A 19,805-nucleotide genomic window follows, 5' to 3' on the forward strand; every position below is an offset into this window, starting at 1 on the left:
ATTTTGCACAAAGGTTATTGCAATAGCGTGAAGGGTGTGGATGCAGGAGTGTATTCCGTCACACCTTCTGGGTTAAATCCCCTCTCAGGGACTGAATCAGCGGGGCTCCTTCTGAACACCAGCCACTGATGGTGGCCCAGCCTGGGCTGCACTCAACTTGTGGGCTCACTCCACTAACTCCAACCAAGAACTGTCAAGCTAGCAGCCAGTAGGTCCTTTAATTTCAGCCTGCTGGGTCTTGATTGGCCCTTGCTAATCCCCAATCCTTCTAGCTGCTGGAGGACCGGGTGTCCAAAATGGCTGCCAGCTGGGAGGTCTAATATTCACTGCTCTTTTCCTCTCAGAAAGCTGTTTCCTGGGCCAGGGTGCAGCAGAGTAGCAGGGCCTCCAGCCTGGGCCACCCTCCACAGGCCCTTGTTAACAACCTTCTTGTGCGTAAATCACAATAAGTAACCTAAACCAATGCACTTTTACTTCTCCTGCTAATCTTGAATTACACCTAGCCCATCTCTGCCTTGCTCTTACACATCCACGCACCTGCCAGGTGTTCTGACCTTCCAACAGTTGTTATACTTCTTACTGCTCTGTTTCTGTGGTTTGCTTCTTCATGCCCAGCTGGCGTTAACAGCTCCCTCCTGACCCTCAGCTTCATCCTGCTATATTCACAGCCCAAGGATTTTACAGGTCAGACACACAAGCCAGTTATTGGATGTGCAAATGGTCGCAGCAAAGTCAAAAGTGCTGTATTATCAAAATCACATGCAAAAGCAAAAATTTCTGTATATTTTCTTATACTGTTATATATATAATATCCATGCCTCTTGCATTATTTAGTATATATTTGACTAACACAATTCATAACACAGTTCTCCAACACATCCCTTCCAGCTGCTGCTATGCTGGGACTCCTCCACGTGGTTCCCTCCCTGCTCCTCCTCTCCCTGCCGGGCCCCAGCTCTGGCTCCGATGACGACAGCACCGTGGTTCTCACCACCAGCGGCCCGATCCGGGGCAAGCGCCTCCCGGCCGGTTCTGGCACAGTGACAGCTTTCCTGGGCATCCCCTACGCCGAGCCCCCCGTGGGGGCCTTGCGCTTCCAGAAACCACTTCCCCACCGGCCCTGGAGCCACGTCCTGCAGGCCACCGGCTTCGGCAAGGCCTGCCACCAGCCTCCGCTTACTAGTTACCCCGATGCCGAAATTTTCTTCGTCAGTATGCCACAGTCCGAGGACTGCCTCTTCCTCAACGTCTGGGTGCCCCATCCCCGGCCTCCCGTGCCGGCCCCCGTCCTTGTCTGGATCCACGGCGGGGGGTTTTATATGGGTGCAACCTCTGTAGAGCTCCACAGTGGCCGCTTCTTAGCCGCCACCGAGAACGTGATCGTGGCCTCCATGAACTACCGGCTGGGGGCGCTGGGCTTCCTGTCCCTGCCCCCGGCCGCCCCGGGGAACGCCGGCCTGTGGGACCAGCGACTGGCGCTGCGCTGGCTGCGGGACAACGCGGCCGCCTTCGGTGGGGACCCAGCCCGCGTGATGCTCTTTGGCCAGAGCGCCGGGGCTGCGTCAGTCGGCTTCCACCTCCTCTCCCCGGGGAGCCGGCCCCTCTTCACCCGTGTCGCGATGCAGAGCGGAGCCCCGACAGCACCGTGGGCTTGGATTTCCCCCGCGAAGGCCAAGCAGAGAGGCTGGAGGCTGGGCCAGCTGCTGGGCTGCACCGCTGGTGACGACACGGCCCTGGTGGGCTGCCTGCAGGGGAAGGAACCCGGGGAGTTCCCCAAACACCAGTTCTCCGTCTTGCAGTACCCGGATCTGATCGGGACGTCCTTTGGGCCAACACCAGATGGGGATTTCCTCCCTGATACACCACCAAGGCTACTCCAGGCCCAGCATGACCAGCCTATAATACCCATCCTGACTGGCATCACTGCCAACGAAGGCTCCTACTTGCTAAGGGACAGTGTCCACAGCTTCAACCTGGAGAATGCCAGCTCCATCGGGTGGCATGAGCTGCTGAAACTGGTGAGGCTGATAGCGCCAGAGGCACCAGAAAAGGCCGTCCAGGACATGGCACAGCAGTACAGCCAGGAGGGGGAGGAGCAGGGGGAGCCACAGTACCGATGGGCCATGGAACAAATCTTTGGTGACTATTCCGTTGTGTGCCCGGTAGCCGAGGTGGCTGGGCAAGAGGCGGAGGCTGGCAATCCCGTGTATGCCTACTACTTCACCCACCGCAGCAGCGGTTTGTCTTCACCTGAGTGGACGGGGGTGCCACACAGCTCTGATCTGCTCTTCACGTTTGGGACCCTGGCGTCCGTGAGAGGAGCCAACTACACGCACACGGAGGCTGAGGTGGGGCTGAGCCGCAGGGTGATGCAGTACTGGTCAGAATTCGCCAGGAGCGGGTAAGGGAATTCCCCAGAATCCTCTTGTGCCCCTGATCCAGACCATGAGAGCCGCTGTAACCCTTTGGCCAGGTGAACACAACATCCAGGAAGACCCGGCTCAATGCCATGGCAAGAAGGCGTCCCTGTGAAAAACAGTTAATCTATTTGGTGGAAGCCCCTGACCTAGAGCTGAACTTACTTCGGGGACGTAAAATCTGAGCCCCCTGATTCCTGGTTAGGGATAATTGCCTTCTTCCCTTATCAGGAGGTCGGTGATCCCATGAACACACCCGCTCTCATTAAAGGAAACATGTTTTTTAGCTAGTAGCCCATGATCTCAGAACTCTGCCTGCCCTTTCCCAGCCCTACCACACAAACTCAGGGGATGTCTATGCTACGAAGACCATATGATCATGGCTCCAGCACCGTAGCTAGACCGGGGTCACCCCATAGTGTAGACACAGCCTACCTCAAGGGAAGGGGATTTTCCATCGGTGTAGGAACAGCGCCTCCCACAGCCACAACCACTGCATTCACAGCACCATCCTTCTACCAACACTGGGAGTTGGGTCAGCACAGCTTCCTCAGTCAGCTATGGCAGACTAACTTTTAGGGCTTAGATAACGGAAAACAGTGGCCATCGTTCATGGGTGGCACGTGAACCGCTGGCTGGGGGAGGCTAGCCCCCCCAGCCCTGCCCCTTCAACCCAAGGCCGTGCCCCTTCTGCACCCCCCACTGGAGCCCACAGCTCCCCCAGCCTATGATACCCACCACCCATGCCATCGTTCCTAGGAGCAGTCTCACTTTATGCAATGGCTGTAGGCCAATGGCAGCCATCATAACCTAGGGCAGCCTGTGGCTTCAATCTTGAGAACAACTGGAGACAGCAGCCATCTTTATAAAGGGCAACCTGTGGCATCACCCCATATGAGGAGACGGGAGGTAGCCACCATCTTAACAGAGGGCAGCCTGCAGCTTCACTTTCCTTAAGAACAACAAAGGATGGTAGCCATTTTGGAAAAGGGCTAGACTTTGCAACTTTAATGACCCCTTGGTCTGGGATGTCAGATTCCAGCAGAAGCATGTTCCCATCCCTGCCCAGGCCTGGTACTAACCTCTGTGGGGCGTGTTTCCTCCCAGGAATCCCACAGGGGCAGGGAACAGCAGGGAGCAGTGGCCCCACTATGACCCCACGGAGCAGAACTTCTTCCGCATCGGCATGGAGCCGCCCCAGGTCAAGGGGCCATCGCCTGCCCGGCACTGCAAGTTCTTGGCGTGGCTGACCAGAATGCAGCCGAACACCAAAGGTGAGCAGCAGTGGGGTGAGAAGACAGCAGCTGTAGAGGGGAAAGGCCCTGTGACCCCCCCCCCCCCACCCCTCTGAGCCAGCCAGTCCCCCCTCCGCACTGGGCCTCGATCAGAGCCAGCGCCCCCAAAGGGGAAGGGCCTCATATCTGAGTCCCCTTACCCCATGGGGACATTGGATGTCACACCTCCACGGTGTGTCTTCCCAAGAGTCAAAACTTGCTTGCGCGCTAAAGAACTTTGGAAGACTACATAACAGCGCCACCTAGTGGTGCTTCCTCTTTGGCCTTTTTCTTCTCTTCGTATCCCCCCAAAAGCGTGATTTTGTCCCCGGAGTGAGGTGCCCTCCCTTTCCCCGCCACATGATTCATTCGCCGGTGTCTTGTCTCCTGAGTTAACTTCAAATCCTCATGTGGACGCCGTACATAAGTGAGGCTTCGGTTACTGGGGCACCGAGATAGACAGGTGAATAAGCCATCCTTTGTCCGGCAGAACTCTACTTTTCCCTTGGTCTCCAAAACATATTTTTAGTACTTAAACACAGCTCCTTAAACATCCCCCGTACATACCTCTCGCAATGATTACAGGGCTTGGGATCACAGAAGCTTCACATGGCGGAGTTTATGGACAAATACCGTGACAGCAGGGTGTTAGGTGTAGTGAGTTTCTCAGGCCTGTCAGAAGTGGCTGTTACAGACAGTAAAATATTTGCCAGCTGGGACCAGCTCTGTGTCAGCATGACAGGATGGATCCAAAAACAGAGGGGGCTGGGGGCCAGTAAGGGCGAGGAAGAGAAAGAAGGTGATGAAAGAATGAAATGCAGCTGGGTTCTGGGGAGGGGCCTGGCCGCTGTGTAACAAGGGAATGAAGGAGAAACCAATAGACACTGGGAATCCTGTGTGCCACTGGCCTCTTATGGGAGGCAGAACAGAACTTTCCATGTTGGACACTGGCGTTCACAGCTACTTGGAAACACGGGAACTCCAGCAGGACAGCATCCCCTACTGGTAGAATGTAGCATTGAGGTCTGAACGGACTGCGAGGGGACAGTGCCCCCTACTGAGTCCCCACCCTGCTCCCTGCAGCACAGCGCCCCCTAGGGCCACACCAGGGTCAGCACTGCCTGCGAGGGGACAGCGCCCCCTGCTGAGCCCCCTCCCTACTCCCTGCAGCACAGCGCCCCCTAGGGCCACACCAGGGTCAGCACTGCCTGCGGGGGGACAGCGCCCCCTACTGAGCCCCCGCCCTGCTCCCTGCAGCACAGCGCCCCCTCGGGCCACACCAGGGTCAGCACTGCCTGCGGGGGGACAGCGCCCCCTACTGAGCCCCTCCTTCCAGCACCTAGGCTTCGGCTGCAGGTTTCCCATCCCGCTTTCAGCCAGACCAAACCCTGCTCAGGCTGAGTTTATCCCCACTGCTGTTAACCCCCCTCGCTGTGTATCCCACAGGACAACGCCGAAGAAGTCGGGGGATCAGGAAGCAGCGCATGAGGAACTGAGCAATTACAATTCCCCTGCTGGGGGGACCCGACCTTCTTGCAGATGAGAGCTTCCACTTCCTGTTAGCGCCTGCGGCAGCTGCTGATTTATTAATCCCACCACTGATAAACCCCTCGGGCATCGCCGGACTAAACCGACCCCTGCAGCCTCCCGGTGCATTAAAGCATATTCAGTCTACAGACACTGCCCTGATGTGCGAGATTGGTTAGCTGCTCCTAAGCAGTGGGGAGGGAGAGCAAGAGAGCGTGTATGTTGGGGGCTGGGAGGTCTGTGTCGAGATAACAGGGGGCACAGATTGCACGGGGAGGTGAATGATGCTCTAGGGTTTCGACAGACAGTTGATGAAGCCCAGAGATCACACTCCCAACCCAGAGCCAGAAATAGAACCCAGGAGTCCTGGCTCCCAGCCTGTCCTGCTCTAACCACTAGACCCCCACTCCCCTCCCAGAGCTGGGGATAGAACCCAGGAGTCCAGGGTCTCATCCCTCTGCTCTAACCCCTAAACCCCACTCCTGTCTATGCTGGTGCTCAGTGGACAGTGGGGAAGAGCTGGAGTCTCAAAAAATCAGTGTTTTATTGATGACAAGTTGCAGGCCATTATTCAAGACAAGCCACAGGGACAGTTCCTGCCTGGCCAGTTGTCACCCCGCACATGCCAGGGATGTGGTGGAGGCTACTTTGTATCCCAATATACAGAGACAGGGGCCAGAAGGGGAAAGGTCCCATGTCCCACTCCCCACCGCCCCGGGGCCTGGATTCTATATTTGCCATTGCTCCCAGGAGATGCATTTCCAAGCAGGGTTTGATGCGCCGAACCTGGCTCTCCAGTGCAGACGTCAGCTCACGCATGCACGAGTTACACACAGCGTGGCTGAAACCTTTGAAGCCCTAACCCTCTCCCCGATCCTTCCCCCCAAGCTGCTGGAGCAGGGAGTCGATCCTTCACCCCAACTGCCGCTGGGGCGGCCACTCTGCCATGTACTGCCTGGGGCAGAAAACATATTCCCCAAGGTCTTTCCAATGAGGCCTGCCCCCCACCGCTCCCCCCCAGCATCAATGAACTCCCGACGCTTCCCACACCCCCACTAAGTCTTGGGAGGTGAACTCAGCCTTCCCAGCTCCTATGCAATTCCGTGACTCCTAAACTATTACGTTACCTTCCCGTGTGCTCAATGGCTGCTGTGCCCCACCCCAGAGGCGACTACATCTCGGTGCCGAGGGAGCAATGCCCGAGCAGCACTGCTGGGTGGATGTGATTCGTTGCCCCAACCCAGAGGTGGCTGCATTTCAGCCGGCGGAGCCTTTCTGCTGTGCCTCGAAGCCTTCGGCCCCTGCCCTGGACTCCCTCCGGCTGGCCCATGCCCCCCTTCTCCCTGCATGAGCTGAGCTCAGCAAGGTCACTGCTCTCCGGATCAATAAACCACAGGGGCCGTAAGTCTCTGGGTTGGAGCCATCCAGTCGGATCCATCATCCCCCATTCGCTGAACCGTGAGCCGCAGTGAGAGCCACGAAGCGGCGACTGCACTGGGGGGACGGACAGGTGAGTCTGTGCTGCTGCTGGTCCCCCTAGCTCCAAGACGGGGAGAGAGGGTCAAGGGAGGGAATGATGCGGCATCGGGGGCTGGATCTGGGATCTGCCCTGCGAATTACCCATCCAATACACCATTTCTCAGACCCCACACCAAGAGCTGGGGATAGAACCCAGGAGTCCTGTCTCCAGCCCCCCCTCCCCGCTCTAACCACTAGACCCCACTTCCCTCCCAGAGCCAGGGATAGAACCCAGAAGTCCTGACTCCCAGTCCCCCTCTCCCCCCCGCTCTAACCGCTAGACCCCACTTCCCTCCCAGAGCCAGGGATAGAACCCAGGAGTCCTGACTCCCAGCCCCCACTGCTCCGAGACCCTACTCCCCTCTTTGCTCGTGCTCAATGGACATCAAGGAAAAGCCGTATTCTCCGGGGTGCCCATGAAAATCAGTGGTTTCTTGATGACAGTTGCAGGTCCTTATACAATACAAGCCGCAGGGACAGGTTCCTTCCCCGGCCAGATGGCAGTGCACATGACAGTCACCCTACTCACACAGGTGGATGAGTCTTCTTTCTACCCCAATATACGGAGACAGGGGCAGGGGGATCTGGGCCGGGATCACAGCCAGCATCCCCTGGAGGGGAAAGGCCCCATGTCTCATTCCCTGCCCCCGAACCCAGCCAGTCCCCGACCTTGGGTCTGGATTCTATATTTCCCGTTGCTCCCAGGAGATGCATTTCCAAGGAGGGTTTGATGCTCCGAACCTGCCTCTTCAGTTCTGACTCCCAGCCGCCATTGTCTAACCCACTAGGCCCCACTCCCCTGCCAGGATGCCCGACCCCCCAACCCACTAGATCCTGTGCCCATCCACACAGACGCTGCAGCTTCCTCCCCAGGTCTGGACCACCTGTTTGTCACTGTCCCCCCATTCCCTCTGCCCTGTCTTGTTCTTCTGCTCTCTGCTGCCTTGGTCAGTGTCTCGGGTCTCACAGCTCAGGGGTACAATTTGTGTAGCCACTGTGTGAGATGACCATGAGCCGGACTCCTGGGTTCTATCCCCACCTCTGGCAAGGGAGTGGGGTCTCGTGGGTTAGAGCAGTGGGGGCTGGGAGTCAGGACTCCTGGGTTCTATCCCCAGCTCTGGGAGGGGAGTGGAGTCTAGGGGGTTAGAGATGGGCAAGATGGGGTCTACCGGTAGGGGAGTGTGATGGTCGCCCTCCTGTCCAGACGTGTTCTCCCAGGGCAGGAAGGGCGCTCTCACCTGCAATGAGGTGAAGGACATACCATAGTGAGCTCAGCAAAAGACTCAGTGTGCCAGGGTGACTGACCGGCAGGGCTGTATTTGCTCAAGGGGCTCAAGGACATCAAAGGAAACTTCCTGCCCCCATCTATTGGTGGAGGGCTTGGATCAGATGAGGACTGGCAATGGCTGAAGGGGAAAGGCCCTATGGCTCTTCCCCTGTAACTCCCTCTGGTGGGGTGTTTCCCTTCCAGCTGCCGCAATGCTGGGACTCCTCCCCTGCCTGCTCCTTCTCTCCCTGCTGGGCCCCAGCTCTGGCTCCGATGACAACGGCACCGTGGTGCTCACCACCAGCGGCCCCATCCGGGGCAAGCGCCTCCCGGCCGGCTCCAGCTCAGTAACGGCCTTCCTGGGCATCCCCTACGCCGAGCCCCCCGTGGGGGCCTTGCGCTTCCAGAAACCACTTCCCCACCAGCCCTGGAGCCACGTCCAGGAAGCCACCGACTTCGGCAATGCCTGCCACCAGCCTCTGTTTACTGGTATCCCTGAGGCTGAGGTCTGGTCACCCAAAACACCGCTGTCTGAGGACTGCCTCTTCCTCAACGTCTGGGTGCCCCATCCCCGGCCCAACGGGACAGCCCCTGTCCTCGTCTGGATCCACGGAGGGGGGTACATTTCTGGCTCTGCCTCTCTCAGCGTCTATGATGGGCGCTTCTTAGCCGCTACCGAGAACGTGATCGTGGCCTCCATGAACTACCGGCTGGGGGCGCTGGGCTTCCTGTCCCTGCCCCCGGCCGCCCCGGGGAACGCCGGCCTGTGGGACCAGCGACTGGCGATGCGCTGGCTGCGGGACAACGCGGCCGCCTTCGGTGGGGACCCGGCCCGCGTGATGCTCTTCGGCGTGAGCGCCGGTGGTTCCTCAGTCGGCTTCCACCTCCTCTCCCCAGGGAGCCGGCCCCTCTTCACCCGTGCTGTGCTACAGAGCGGAGCAGCCACCGCACCGTGGGCTTGGATTTCACTTAAGGGGGCCAGGGAGAGAGGCCGGAGGCTGGGCCAGCTGCTGGGCTGCGCCGATGGTGACGACACCGCCCTGGTGGGCTGCCTGCTGGGGAAGGAACCCGGGGAGTTCCCCAAACACGATAACTCCATCTTGCGCAGCAAGGAGATGCTGATGATGGTCTTTGTGCCAACACCAGATGGGGATTTCCTCCCTGATACACCATCAAGGCTGCTGAGGGCTGGGCAGAGCCAGCCTATGCCCATCCTGACCGGGTTCACCGCCAATGAAGGCAGCTACATGTTAAAATTCAGTCCTCTTGACTTCAGCCTGGAGAACATCAGCCACATCGGCTGGGAGGAGCTGCTGCAGGTGGTGAGGCTGACAGTGCCAGGGGCCCCAGAAGAGGCCATCCAGATCGTGGCACGGCGGTACATCCAGGAGAGGCAGGATGAGGCACGATACTTATGGGCCATGGATCAATCCACCGGTGACCACCTCTTTGTGTGCCCGGTAGCTGAGGTGGCTGAGCAAGAGGCGGAGGCCGGCAGTCCTGTGTACACCTACTACTTCACTCACCGCAGTCCCGGCTTGTCTTTACCAGAGTGGATGGGGGTGCCACACAGCTCCGAGGTGCCCTACCTCTTCGGGACCCTGACGGCCATGTGGGGCGCCAACTACACTCTCACAGAGGCCGAGACCGGGCTGAGCCGCAGGGTGATGCGGTACTGGGCGGAGTTTGCCAGGAGCGGGTAAGGGAATCCCCCAGAATCCTCTCATGCCCCCTGAATCCTAACAGCCCAAAAAGCAGCCCCAGTGATCAAACCAGAACAGTGAGTGTCCCCCTTGAGCCAGTTGTCCACAACGTGGTCTGACAGCCAAGTCTAGGAAGAGTTCCTTTTTAAATATAGAAAACCAGTTCAACTTCCACCCCCGGCTAGAGGAAGAACTAAATTTTTATGAGGGAGACAAAATTTTAAACATGATGATTCACAGTTAGTAACAGCCCCTTTCCTTTTTCACACAGGAATTTTGAAAACACAACAACACAATTGCATTCCCGCAGGAAAATTAGCAGCTTAGAAAACAGCTTCTCTTCCCTTGCCTAACCCCAACAATGGCAAAACTACAAACCGCAACCACCCAAAAACCACCACCACCACAAATGTTTTTGTTCTTGGCTCCTGACTACCCAAAGTGGGTCCACTGACTCCCAGATTAGGGCTAGCCACTTTCCCCATTATCGAACCACCACGAGTTCTCACACTTGCCACCCCATTCGCATCTCTCCAGCCACCTGGCCAAGGTGACACAGATTGTGAGCATCAAATACAGGGAACCCCCCAACTGTGCAGCTTTGGGCATTGCATGGCACTCCTTGGACATCTATGCAAATTATACCTGGAGCCCCTCCCTCTTCTCCATTTACTCAAAGTGGGAGCCAGGAAGCTGCATATGCAAATCAGCTCAGCAGCAGGTAGAAAGGCGGCCTCCATTACCCCACTTCACCTCCAGAGGGAGCCAAAGAGCTGCTGTTACCACAGGCCAGCTGAGCCGTCTTCGCTACAGGCAATCTCACTGCTACTTGCCTAGGAGGCAGGCAGAAGGAGGCCATCTTAACTGTGGGCAGCCTCTGGCTTCTCTCACTCTAGGAACAATAGGAGGTGATTGCCATCTTTTCTATAGTCAGCCCGCCCTGCAAGTGCTGTAGGCGAATGGCAGCCATCATAACTCAGGACAGCCAGTGGCTTCAATCCCATTGAGAACATTAGAAGGAAGTGGCCATCTTTAGTTAGGGAAGCACAAGGCTATCTCCTGTTTGGAAGGACAAGAGACAGCGGACATCTTAACTGAGGGCAAACCGTGGCTTCAGACTCCTTCCCAGCCCAGATCTGTGCCCCCATGTTTCCCCACCACTGCAGTGTCCTTCCCTCTGCCTCTGTGTTGCTCTGCTCCCCACACTGCCTACCCTATGTCTGAGAGCACAAAAGGAAAGCCATCTTCACTGAGGGCAGCATGTGGCTTCAGTCTCATAGAGAACAATGGCACCATGAGTATTAGTCCATTTGAGAAGAACAGGAGGCTGCAGCCATCTTCACTGAGGGTGGCCATTTTGGAAAGGGGCCAGACTTTGCGGTTTGACTCCCAATGACTCCTGCATCTGGGATGTCAGACTCCAGCTGGAGCACATTCCCATCCCCACCCAGGTCCAGTATTAACTTCCACGGGACGTGTTGAATTTCCCCCCAGGAACCCCACAGGGTCAGAGGGCAGCGAGGAGCAGTGGCCCCTCTACAACTCCAAGGAGCAGAACTTCGTCCGCATCAGCACAGAGCCGCTCCAGGTCAAGGGAACATCGCCCACCCGGCACTGCGGCTTCTTAGCATCGGTGCTCAAAGAGAAGCCAAGCCCCACAGGTGAGCATCAGTAGAGTAAGAGGATTGCAGCGTTACAGGGGAAAGGCCTCATGTCACATTCCCCATCCCCCTGGAGCAGCCAGTGCCCCCATCCTGGGGCCAGATTGGAGCTGGCACACCTTATAGGGAAAATTCCCTGTGTGCCATTCCCTGCCCTCCCAAGCCAGCCAGTCCCCTAGATCTGAGGATGGATTACAGCTGACGTCCCCTAGAGGGAAAAAGCCTTGTGTCCCATTTGCTGCTTTTTATGTGAACATGGGATGATCCTCTGGCCTTCTAGAGGGTCAGACACCTGTGGGGAGTTCTCTCATCCCCTGAAGTCACCAGAACCCACGTGCTGTGGGGCAGCCCCAAACTCAAGCACAGTTTGTGGTTGTTTGGGCCTTTTCAGTGGGAGAATGACATCTGCATTTCCTCCCCTAGCTGAGACCCACAGAACTGCTGAACCCGCAAGGAAGAGGGAACACGAGGAAGAGAAGGAGAACTGAGCCCCATGAGGAAGCCAGGACCTGCAGCATCAAATCCCAGATGCCTACCACCAGCTGAGCAAAGGGAGTAATTTGCTCAGCTGGAAGTCAGTAGACGGCTGCTGTAGTAATTCATCTGGCCACTAGATGGAGATACGAAAAGGAGTATTTGTGGCACCTTAGAGACTAACAAATTTATTTGAGCATAAGCTTTCATGAGCTACCGCTCACTTCATCGGTTGCATCCGATGCTCAAATAAATTTATTAGTCTCTAAGGTGCCACAAGTCCTTTTCTTTCTCCAGGCATGTTTCCTTGCAGTATGTCATTCTGCCATTAGATGTCGCTGTGTTCAGCATATCGCTCCAGCCAATGTAGTGTCCCTGATGAACAAGGGAGACAACTCTGGACTGAGAACTGTGTAGAGGCCTGTTTGGGTCCGTACCTGCTTTCCTTAATAAATGCCTTCTGTTATTATTATTTATTATGTGCATCACCAAGTGAGACGGAAGAACCCAGGAGTCCTGATTGCTAGCCCCCTCCAGCCCAGTAGGCCCCACTCCTCTCCCGAAGCCATGGATAGAACCCAGGAGTCCTGACTTCCAGCCCCCCGCCACACACACACACTCCCGTCATTGTACATTGCGGAGTGACACCACTTTTCCCCTCCTGAGGTTCTGTCAGTTTGGCTGGGTTACCCCAGACGTCTCTGTGGCCGAGCAGAGATCTGGTGGGTTGCTGACCCGAGACGTGCCAGGGAAGTGGCTTATGCATGACTGAGAGGACCCAGGGCTGTGATTCATCCTCTTTCACTGGCACAGTGGGGGTTGTTCACTCTGGGTTGACTCAAGGTCCTGGTGGAAAAGCTGCCTGTGTTGAGCACGTAACCCCTGGCATGGCAGGCAGAGACCGGCGATCCCCATCCACACCTCTGAGTCCTCCAAGGAGAGCTCCCCCACCTCCAGGGATACTAATTGACAGGGTGGTTTCCAGGGCAGCTGCATGCATGCATTTGAGTCAACTCATTAGACGGAAACCGACGCCACACCAAGGGGCTGATTTCAGCATCTTCAACACTCATTTGTCCACCCCAGAGGAAAGGGGGCTGGGAGCTGGGTCCTCTCGTTGGCTCTCAAAGGGGAGTGGAGGAGCTGGGAGTCAGGACTCCTGGGTTCTTTTCCCAGATCTGGAAGGGGAGTGGGATCTAGGGGGTTAGAGCCAGGGGGGAGGGGCTGGGAGTCAGGACTGCTGGGATCTATCCTAGCTCTGGGAGGGGAGTGGGATCTAGTGGTAAGAGCAGTGGGTGTCCGGAAACCAGGACTTCTGGGTTCCATTCCAGGTCTGAGAGGGGTGTGGGGTCTAGTGGATTAGTGCAGGGGGGGGCTGGGAGCCAGGACTCTTGGGTTCTATCCCTGGCTCTGGGAAGAAAGTGGGTTCTAGTGGGTTAGAATGGGGCATGGGTGGGGGCTGGGAGTCAGGACCCCTGGGTTCTATCCCTGGCTCTGTGTAGGGAGTTGGGTCTAGTGGGTTCGGCGGGAGCTAGGAGTCAGGACTCCTGGGTTCTATCCCCAGCTCTGAGAGAGGAGTGGGGTCTAGTGGTAAGAGCAGGGGGCTGGCAGTCAGACCCTAGGCATGCTGGGCTTCTCTGAGCCAGGACAGGTGCTGGGTGCAGGGAGTACAGAGGGCTTAGATGGGAAAGACACACACTCCTGACTGATCACAGGGGGGCTGGGAACTGGCATTTTCCTTCTGTGCTGACGTGGCCAGCCATGCAGGGAGCATCACCCGGCGGGGGGGCTGGCTGGAGGGACAGAGCAAAGCCATTTCATAGTAGCTGCCTACACAAAGAACAATCACTGCTGGGCACGGATCAGTCTCCACAGCTAGATTCAGTGGGGGGCTGGAAACCCGGACTCCTGGGTTCTCTCCCTGGCTCTGGAAGGGGAGTGAGTCTAGCAGATAGAACCAGGGATGGAACTGGTGTATTCAGGGTCTTTATTTTATATTTTATCTCCAGGCATCAGGGTCAGCACTCACTGCGAAGGGAGAGTGCCCCCTACTGAGCCCCCACCCCAATCCCTGCAGCACAGCGCCCCCTAGCATCACAGAGGGGTTGCCACTGAGTCAATAGCAGGTAAATATGAGGGAGGCAGTGTCCTAATTCCCTCATGAACAGATCAAGCCGAACCCATTAACTGTGAGAACAAAGTGTTTGTCCTTATTTATGCCAGTTCAACAGGATTCATTCCACCTCTGCACAGGATATTTATAGCTTCGTAGATTCATATATTCCAAGGCCAGAAAGAGCCATTGAGATCATCCAGTCTGACCCACTGTGTGACACAGGGCAGAGAACTGCCCCCCACAATAATTCCTACAGCAGATCACAGATGGTGAGGTTACATATCGTCCTGCTTTGAGCAGGGGGTGGGACTAGATGACCTCCTGAGGTCCCTTCCAACCCTGATATTCTATGATTATCTATGATTAAATATATTTCTTGGCTGATGCCATTTTGTTTACAAATGAGGATAAAAGTCTTGCCAAAAACCAATGGTAGGCCTAGGACAAGAACCCAGAATCCTCATTTCCCCTGCTCTAACCACTATGTCCCACTCCACACCCAAAGCCAGGGATGGAACCCAGGAGTCCTGGCTCCCAGCTCTAACCACTAGACTCCTCTCCCCTCCCAGAACTGGGGATGGAACCCAGGAGTCCTGACTCCCAGCTCCCCCACCTCTAACCACTAGAGTCCACTCCCCTCCCAAAGCTGGGGTCGGAACCCAAGAGTCCTGGCTCCCAACCTCCCCTACCCCAGCTTACTAGACCCCACTCCACTCTCACTGTCAGGGAGAAAATCCAGGAGTCCTGACTCCCAGTCTTCTGCTGGTATCCCTGGTGGGGGTAGGGTGGGTGTTGCTTCTAGGCAGCGGCTGTTCTCTGTGTGGGAGTCCACCTGGCAATCTCCTTGGACATCAGCCACTGTCCAGTGCGTCCCGTCTCATTGTCCTCCACCCCCACCCCAGTGAGTGATCTGCGGGGGTTGGCCCTCAGGGGATTGTGGGAGGATAAAGCCAGCTCTGAGCCCACCTGCAATCAGCCAGGAGTCTGCATCTCCACCAGCTGAGAACTCTCCACTCCCCTGACCCAGCACTTGCCTTGATCCAGAGGAGCCCAGCATGGCCCGGACTCTGCTCCTCGCAGTCTCTGCCCTGCTCTGCCTCATGCTAGGCGGTAAGTGCCACCTCGAGCTGTGGGGGGTTCGGGGGGGGGGAATTCCACTACAGTGTGACATATACAGACCCTGAGCTGCTTCTGCTGTGGGGGACCCCTCTCTCCTCCTATGGCTGGAGATAGAACCCAGGAATCCTGACACCCAGCCCTCCTGCTCTAACCCACTAGACCTCATCTCCCCTCTAGAGCTGGGGATAGAACCCAGGAGTCCTGGCTCCCAGCTCCCCCGATGTAACTACTAGATCCCACTCCCCTCCCAGAGCCAAGCCCCAGAGGTTGCAGTAGGGGAGGCCAGTGGTGGGCCCTGCTGGGGAGCACTCCTCTGGGGGGGACGTCTGGGTGACGGTTGGGCGGCCACAGCCTGATAGGTGCTCATCTCTCGTGTCCCTCCGCAGCTGACGCCCTGCGCTGCCGGCTCTGCAGCTCCTTGCAGCCAGGGATGCCCTGCATGCCCCAAAAAATGACCTGCAACTCCCACCCTCCCAAGGAAGCCTGCCTCTCCGTCACCATCTCCTACGGTAAGGACCCAGGCATTCGGCTGCCATTGTCTCCTTTCTCCAATAGTGGCTCTGCTGGCACCCATCCAGAGGCAAGAGCCTCCCCCCGCTCACTTCTGTCTAAAACTCTTACTCCCTCCACCCTGCTTCACACCCCTCACCTTATCCCCCACCCACATCTGAGCGGAGGTGGTTAGCTCCGCCCACAGTGTTGGCCACACCCACTCAAAACCAATAAGCCACACCCCTTTCCTCCTTGGGCTATTATTGGCCTCTCACCTTCCACTGCTGGCCCATCAGTGTCTGAGCTGGCCCTGCCCCCTCTGTTCGCCGCACCCACCTAGAGGCCGTAGGCCCGCCACCCCCATCCTTCCAAGACATGGCTGGCGTTATCTGGACCACAGCCCATGGAATAACTTTAAACTGCATCCCATCCCCCCACCCTCCCTGGCCCTTCCTTATAGGACCCCCGTGGCTCCACCTCCTTTGCCCCCAGCCAATCAGCACCTCCACCTTTCCATGCCCCCTAGGTGGCACTGTGATCTTTCTCTCCCCCTCCAATAACCTTCCTTCCTCCTGCACATACTAGGACACCTTGATCCCACACCTTGATCCCACCTTGATCTGCACGTGATGGGATCCAACCCCTGAACCCCACATGCTGCTAAGCCTCCTACTCCTGATCATTGTTTCCCACTCCAGCTCTCTCAGGCACATTCCCAGGTGCACCCCATCTCTTATACCCATGCTGGCAGTGGGGACCCTGCAGGTCATCTGCCGAGGCCCCGAAACCAGTGTCTCTGCCCTACCCAGCCTCTCAGTTACTCAGACACATTCTCTCCAAGTCCACCTCAATGGCAGAGCTATGGTTTCTCTAACACACACACACACACACACACACACACACACACACACACACACACACACACACACTTATTTTCATCTAGGCTGACTTCTGTATAACTAAGCTTGGCAGACTTCAATTTTTATTTTTTTATAATTTTGACACCTAATATCAATGTTTATTTTTAAGCATTTTTATATCTATTTAAATTTTCACAGTTGTGCAAAATTTGGGGGTTTCAACATTTTTTTTCCAATTTTTTTGTTTTAAATTTTCACAATTGCAGGTAATCGGGGTGGGGGGGGGGCAGTGTCAGACAATAAGAGGGGGGTTGGACAATAATTATTTCCTGACAGTAGATGTTGAGATTTGAAAAACTAAAGCTTTTATAACCCATAAAACACAAATTATCAACATCACATATCAAAACGTATAATGGAAATAGCCTTAAAGCAAACTCTGATAAGCAGCATTGGAAATGTATTTTGTCGGTTTATGTGTGTGTGGTGAAATGGACATTTACTGATAAAAATAGAGTCTTTCCAAACCTACACATAACACAGCCTGTGTTGTTCACGCCATGCTCTGAACCTCCGATGGCTAAAAGCTGGGACTGGATGACCGGAGATGGATCACTTGATAATCGCCCTGTTCCGGTCATTGCCTCTGAAGAATCTGCTGCCAGACACTATAGGAAAACAGAAGACTGGGCTAGATGGACCATTGGGCTGACCCAATATTGCCGTTCTTATGTTCTTATGGTCATACACTGGGTGACCCTTAACCTCTGACTGCCAGGAGCTGGAAGTGGACGACAGGGGCTGGATCACTCGATAATTGCCCTGTTCTGTTCATTCCCTCTGAAGCCCCTGGCATTGGCCACTGTCGGAAGACAGGATGCTGGGCTGGGTGGACCATTGGTCTGACGCAGTGCTCAGGGTTTAGTTGATCGCCATATTTGGGGTTGGGAAGGAATTTTCCTCCAGGGCAGATTGGAAGAGGCCCTGGAGGTTTTTCGCCTTCCTCTGTAGCATGGGGCACGGGACACTTGCTGGAGGATTCTCTGCACCTTGAAGTCTTTAAACCATGATTTGAGGACTTCAATAGCTCAGACATAGGTGAGAGGTTTTTCGCAGGAGTGGGTGGGTGAGATTCTGTGGCCTGCGTCGTGCAGGAGGTCGGACTAGATGATCATAATCGTCCCTTCTGGCCTAAATATCTATGAATCTATGAGTGTGGCCGTTCTTATGTGATCATTCAGTGCTTACGCAAGCGCTCTGCTTTCTTCAGGGCCCAGCTCCAACTGGTTGCACAATGCCAAGAGCTTCGCAGGCAGCGTCCCGCCGGGCCTGTCTGGGAAGCTCAGCCCTCAGAGGCACGGTCCCCCACCCGACCCGGGCCATTCTGTGTCACCCCTCCTGCCCCCCAAACCCACTGCGGGTGGGGCTGTGTCCCTTTCATCCCACCGGGGGAAGCTAAAGCGACTCAACTCGCTGGTGTAGGCGAGTGGGAGCCGCTGGCTCACCCCTGCTCTCTCTGCCTCCCCCCTTGCAGGCGGCCAGGTGGAGCAGAAGATGCTGGGCTGCATCCAGGCGGATAACAAGAAGTGCGGCCTGACGTGGGACGACCCGCAGACCGGGCGCCACGCCGAGTACAAGTGCTGCTCCGACAGGGACCACTGCAACGAATAGCGGCCCCAGCTCCGGCCTGCGGCACCCCCCCCCCGGGTGGGGGCGAGGGGTGACGGTGCAAACTGGGCACTCGCGCCCCCCAGCTGGCGCTTCCAGCTCCGCAGCAGAGTCAATTACAAGCCGAGTCCAGAGCCCTGGTGTCCGTGCGGTTCATTTCAATCGGGGGCGTCGTGAGCTCTGAAAAACACCCCACAGCCACGTGGGAGGGGACACAGGGTGGTGGGAGGGAGCTCAGCTTGGTATGCTCCACATGGGGGGAGGGGGGGTATGCATTTGGTACATTCCGCAAAGGGGGTGTGCATTTGGTACATTCCACAGAGGGGCGGGCATGAAATTGGTACATTCCACAGAGGGACGTTTGATATGTTCCACAAAGGGGGGGGAGGTGTGAATTTGGTACCGCCTACAAAGAGGTGGCTATGAAGTTTGGGATGCTCCACAAACGGGGAGGGGAAGCTATGAATTTGGTACATGCCACAAAGGAGCGGCTATGAAATTGGTATGTTTCACACAGGGGGAATGAATTTGGTACGCTCCATATGGAAGGGGACGAGAGAAGGCGCGGCCGTTTCTGGTCGGGGCAGACCCCTTTCCTGCCTGCGACGGTCAGCTTATGGAAGCCGCTGGCCGGCGTCACTTCCGGTGAGGGCGCCGAGCCCCGGGAAAGGTCGGCGCAGGGACTTCCGCTCTGTGGCCGGAAACCCGACACGCCTCCTCCCTCACTACCGCACAGTTTCCGCTGGGGGGCGGGCGGCCTTAGACTCCGTGTCGTCACTTCCGCCCTGGGCCCAGACCGGGGCAGCCCTGGGCTCCTGTGTCCCCACCGGGAGGAGGAGGCGGGCGGAGGTGAGTGCGGGGGGGTTTCTGTGTGACCCACCGTAATTACCCCTCCCCCCCCAGCCGCGGGGGGAGAGACACCCCCCTGTCACGGGGGACCCGCCCCGCCCCCACACACAGACAGCCCGTCCCCTCCCCCCATCCCAGGAGAGACCCCTCCCACTGCCTCACATTCATGGGAGATACACCCCCCCCCGCCAACAATCAGGGCAGAGACTCTCCTATTGCCTCCCCCAGCCCCCCACCCATCTCCCCCCCGCAGAGCAGCAGGCGTCATCTAGCAGTATTCACTGCTTCCAAAGAAATGGTACCACCCCCCCCCCCATCCCTAGCATACCAGTTCCACCTCAGCTCTTTCACTCAGCCCCAGAGATCATCTGCAATAATTCCCCCCCCCCACCTCCCTGCCCTTCCCGCACACACACACACACTAATTGCAATGCAGAGATACAGCATCCCCTATGGCGGTGGCTCTCAACATTGCCAGGCGAGTGTGCACCTTTCAGGAGTCTGATTTCTCGTGCGTGCCCCCAAGTTTCACCTCACTTAAAAAAGGCCTGCTCACAAAATCAGACATGAAAATACAAAAGTATCACAGCCCCTAGTACTGAAAAATTGTTGATTTGCTCATTTTTACCAGATAATTATAAAATAAATCCATGGGACTATCAATATTGTACTTACATTTCAGTGTATAGTCTATAGAGCAGTATAAACAAGTCATGGTCTGTATGAAATTTTAGTTTGTACTGGCTTTGCTGGTGCTTTTTATGTAGCCTGTTGCAAAACAAGGCAAATATCTAGATGAGCTGATGGAAGATTTCTGTGTACCCCTGATCGAGAACCACTGCCCTAGGTATTCCTGTTTC

At 56.4% G+C, this 19,805-nt stretch overlaps 3 protein-coding genes across 7 annotated transcripts in view; all 3 read left to right on the forward strand.

Annotated features, from left to right (window-relative positions):
* The first annotated feature begins 896 nt into the window (after nucleotides 1–896).
* On the forward strand, nucleotides 897–5,187 carry LOC125621424 (acetylcholinesterase-like). The gene is made up of 3 exons (XM_048818288.2): nucleotides 897–2,401; nucleotides 3,525–3,691; nucleotides 5,138–5,187. Exons 1-3 carry the CDS (start codon nucleotides 897–899, stop codon nucleotides 5,185–5,187), a joined length of 1,722 nt encoding a protein of 573 aa, XP_048674245.2.
* Nucleotides 5,188–6,660: 1,473 nt separating this feature from the next.
* On the forward strand, nucleotides 6,661–12,313 carry LOC125621557 (acetylcholinesterase-like). Its single transcript, XM_075119534.1, has 4 exons — nucleotides 6,661–6,728; nucleotides 8,208–9,702; nucleotides 11,201–11,367; nucleotides 11,791–12,313. The coding sequence occupies exons 2-4, from the start codon at nucleotides 8,216–8,218 to the stop codon at nucleotides 11,853–11,855; spliced, it is 1,719 nt and encodes a 572-aa protein (XP_074975635.1). The 5' UTR covers nucleotides 6,661–6,728; nucleotides 8,208–8,215; the 3' UTR covers nucleotides 11,856–12,313.
* Nucleotides 12,314–18,856: 6,543 nt separating this feature from the next.
* The window catches only part of TRIM39 (tripartite motif containing 39), a 30,120-nt gene continuing 29,171 nt past the window's right edge, over nucleotides 18,857–19,805 (forward strand). For 2 of the 5 annotated variants that reach the window (XM_048818615.2, XM_048818616.2), the window contains exon 1: nucleotides 18,861–18,945. The gene's annotated coding sequence lies outside the window, so the exon portion shown is untranslated. Of the gene's footprint in view, nucleotides 18,946–19,805 lie in introns of all 5 variants that reach the window. The other 3 variants (XM_048818612.2, XM_048818614.2, XM_048818613.2) reach the window with 3 other exon arrangements.

This window comes from Caretta caretta, chromosome 14 (genome assembly GCF_965140235.1).
Source record: "Caretta caretta isolate rCarCar2 chromosome 14, rCarCar1.hap1, whole genome shotgun sequence".
NCBI classification, from domain to species: Eukaryota; Metazoa; Chordata; order Testudines; family Cheloniidae; genus Caretta; species Caretta caretta.

Excerpts from the sequence above, each read along its gene's own strand:
- LOC125621557 (XM_075119534.1), top strand. The coding sequence starts at position 8,216 with ATGCTGGGACTCCTCCCCTGCCTGCTCCTTCTCTCCCTGCTGGGCCCC. Across the intron at positions 9,703-11,200 it reads GCGGAGTTTGCCAGGAGCGG|GAACCCCACAGGGTCAGAGG; the intron begins GTAAGGGAATCC and ends ATTTCCCCCCAG. Across the intron at positions 11,368-11,790 it reads AGAGAAGCCAAGCCCCACAG|CTGAGACCCACAGAACTGCT; the intron begins GTGAGCATCAGT and ends TTCCTCCCCTAG.
- LOC125621424 (XM_048818288.2), top strand. The coding sequence starts at position 897 with ATGCTGGGACTCCTCCACGTGGTTCCCTCCCTGCTCCTCCTCTCCCTG. Across the intron at positions 2,402-3,524 it reads TCAGAATTCGCCAGGAGCGG|GAATCCCACAGGGGCAGGGA; the intron begins GTAAGGGAATTC and ends GTTTCCTCCCAG. Across the intron at positions 3,692-5,137 it reads AATGCAGCCGAACACCAAAG|GACAACGCCGAAGAAGTCGG; the intron begins GTGAGCAGCAGT and ends TGTATCCCACAG.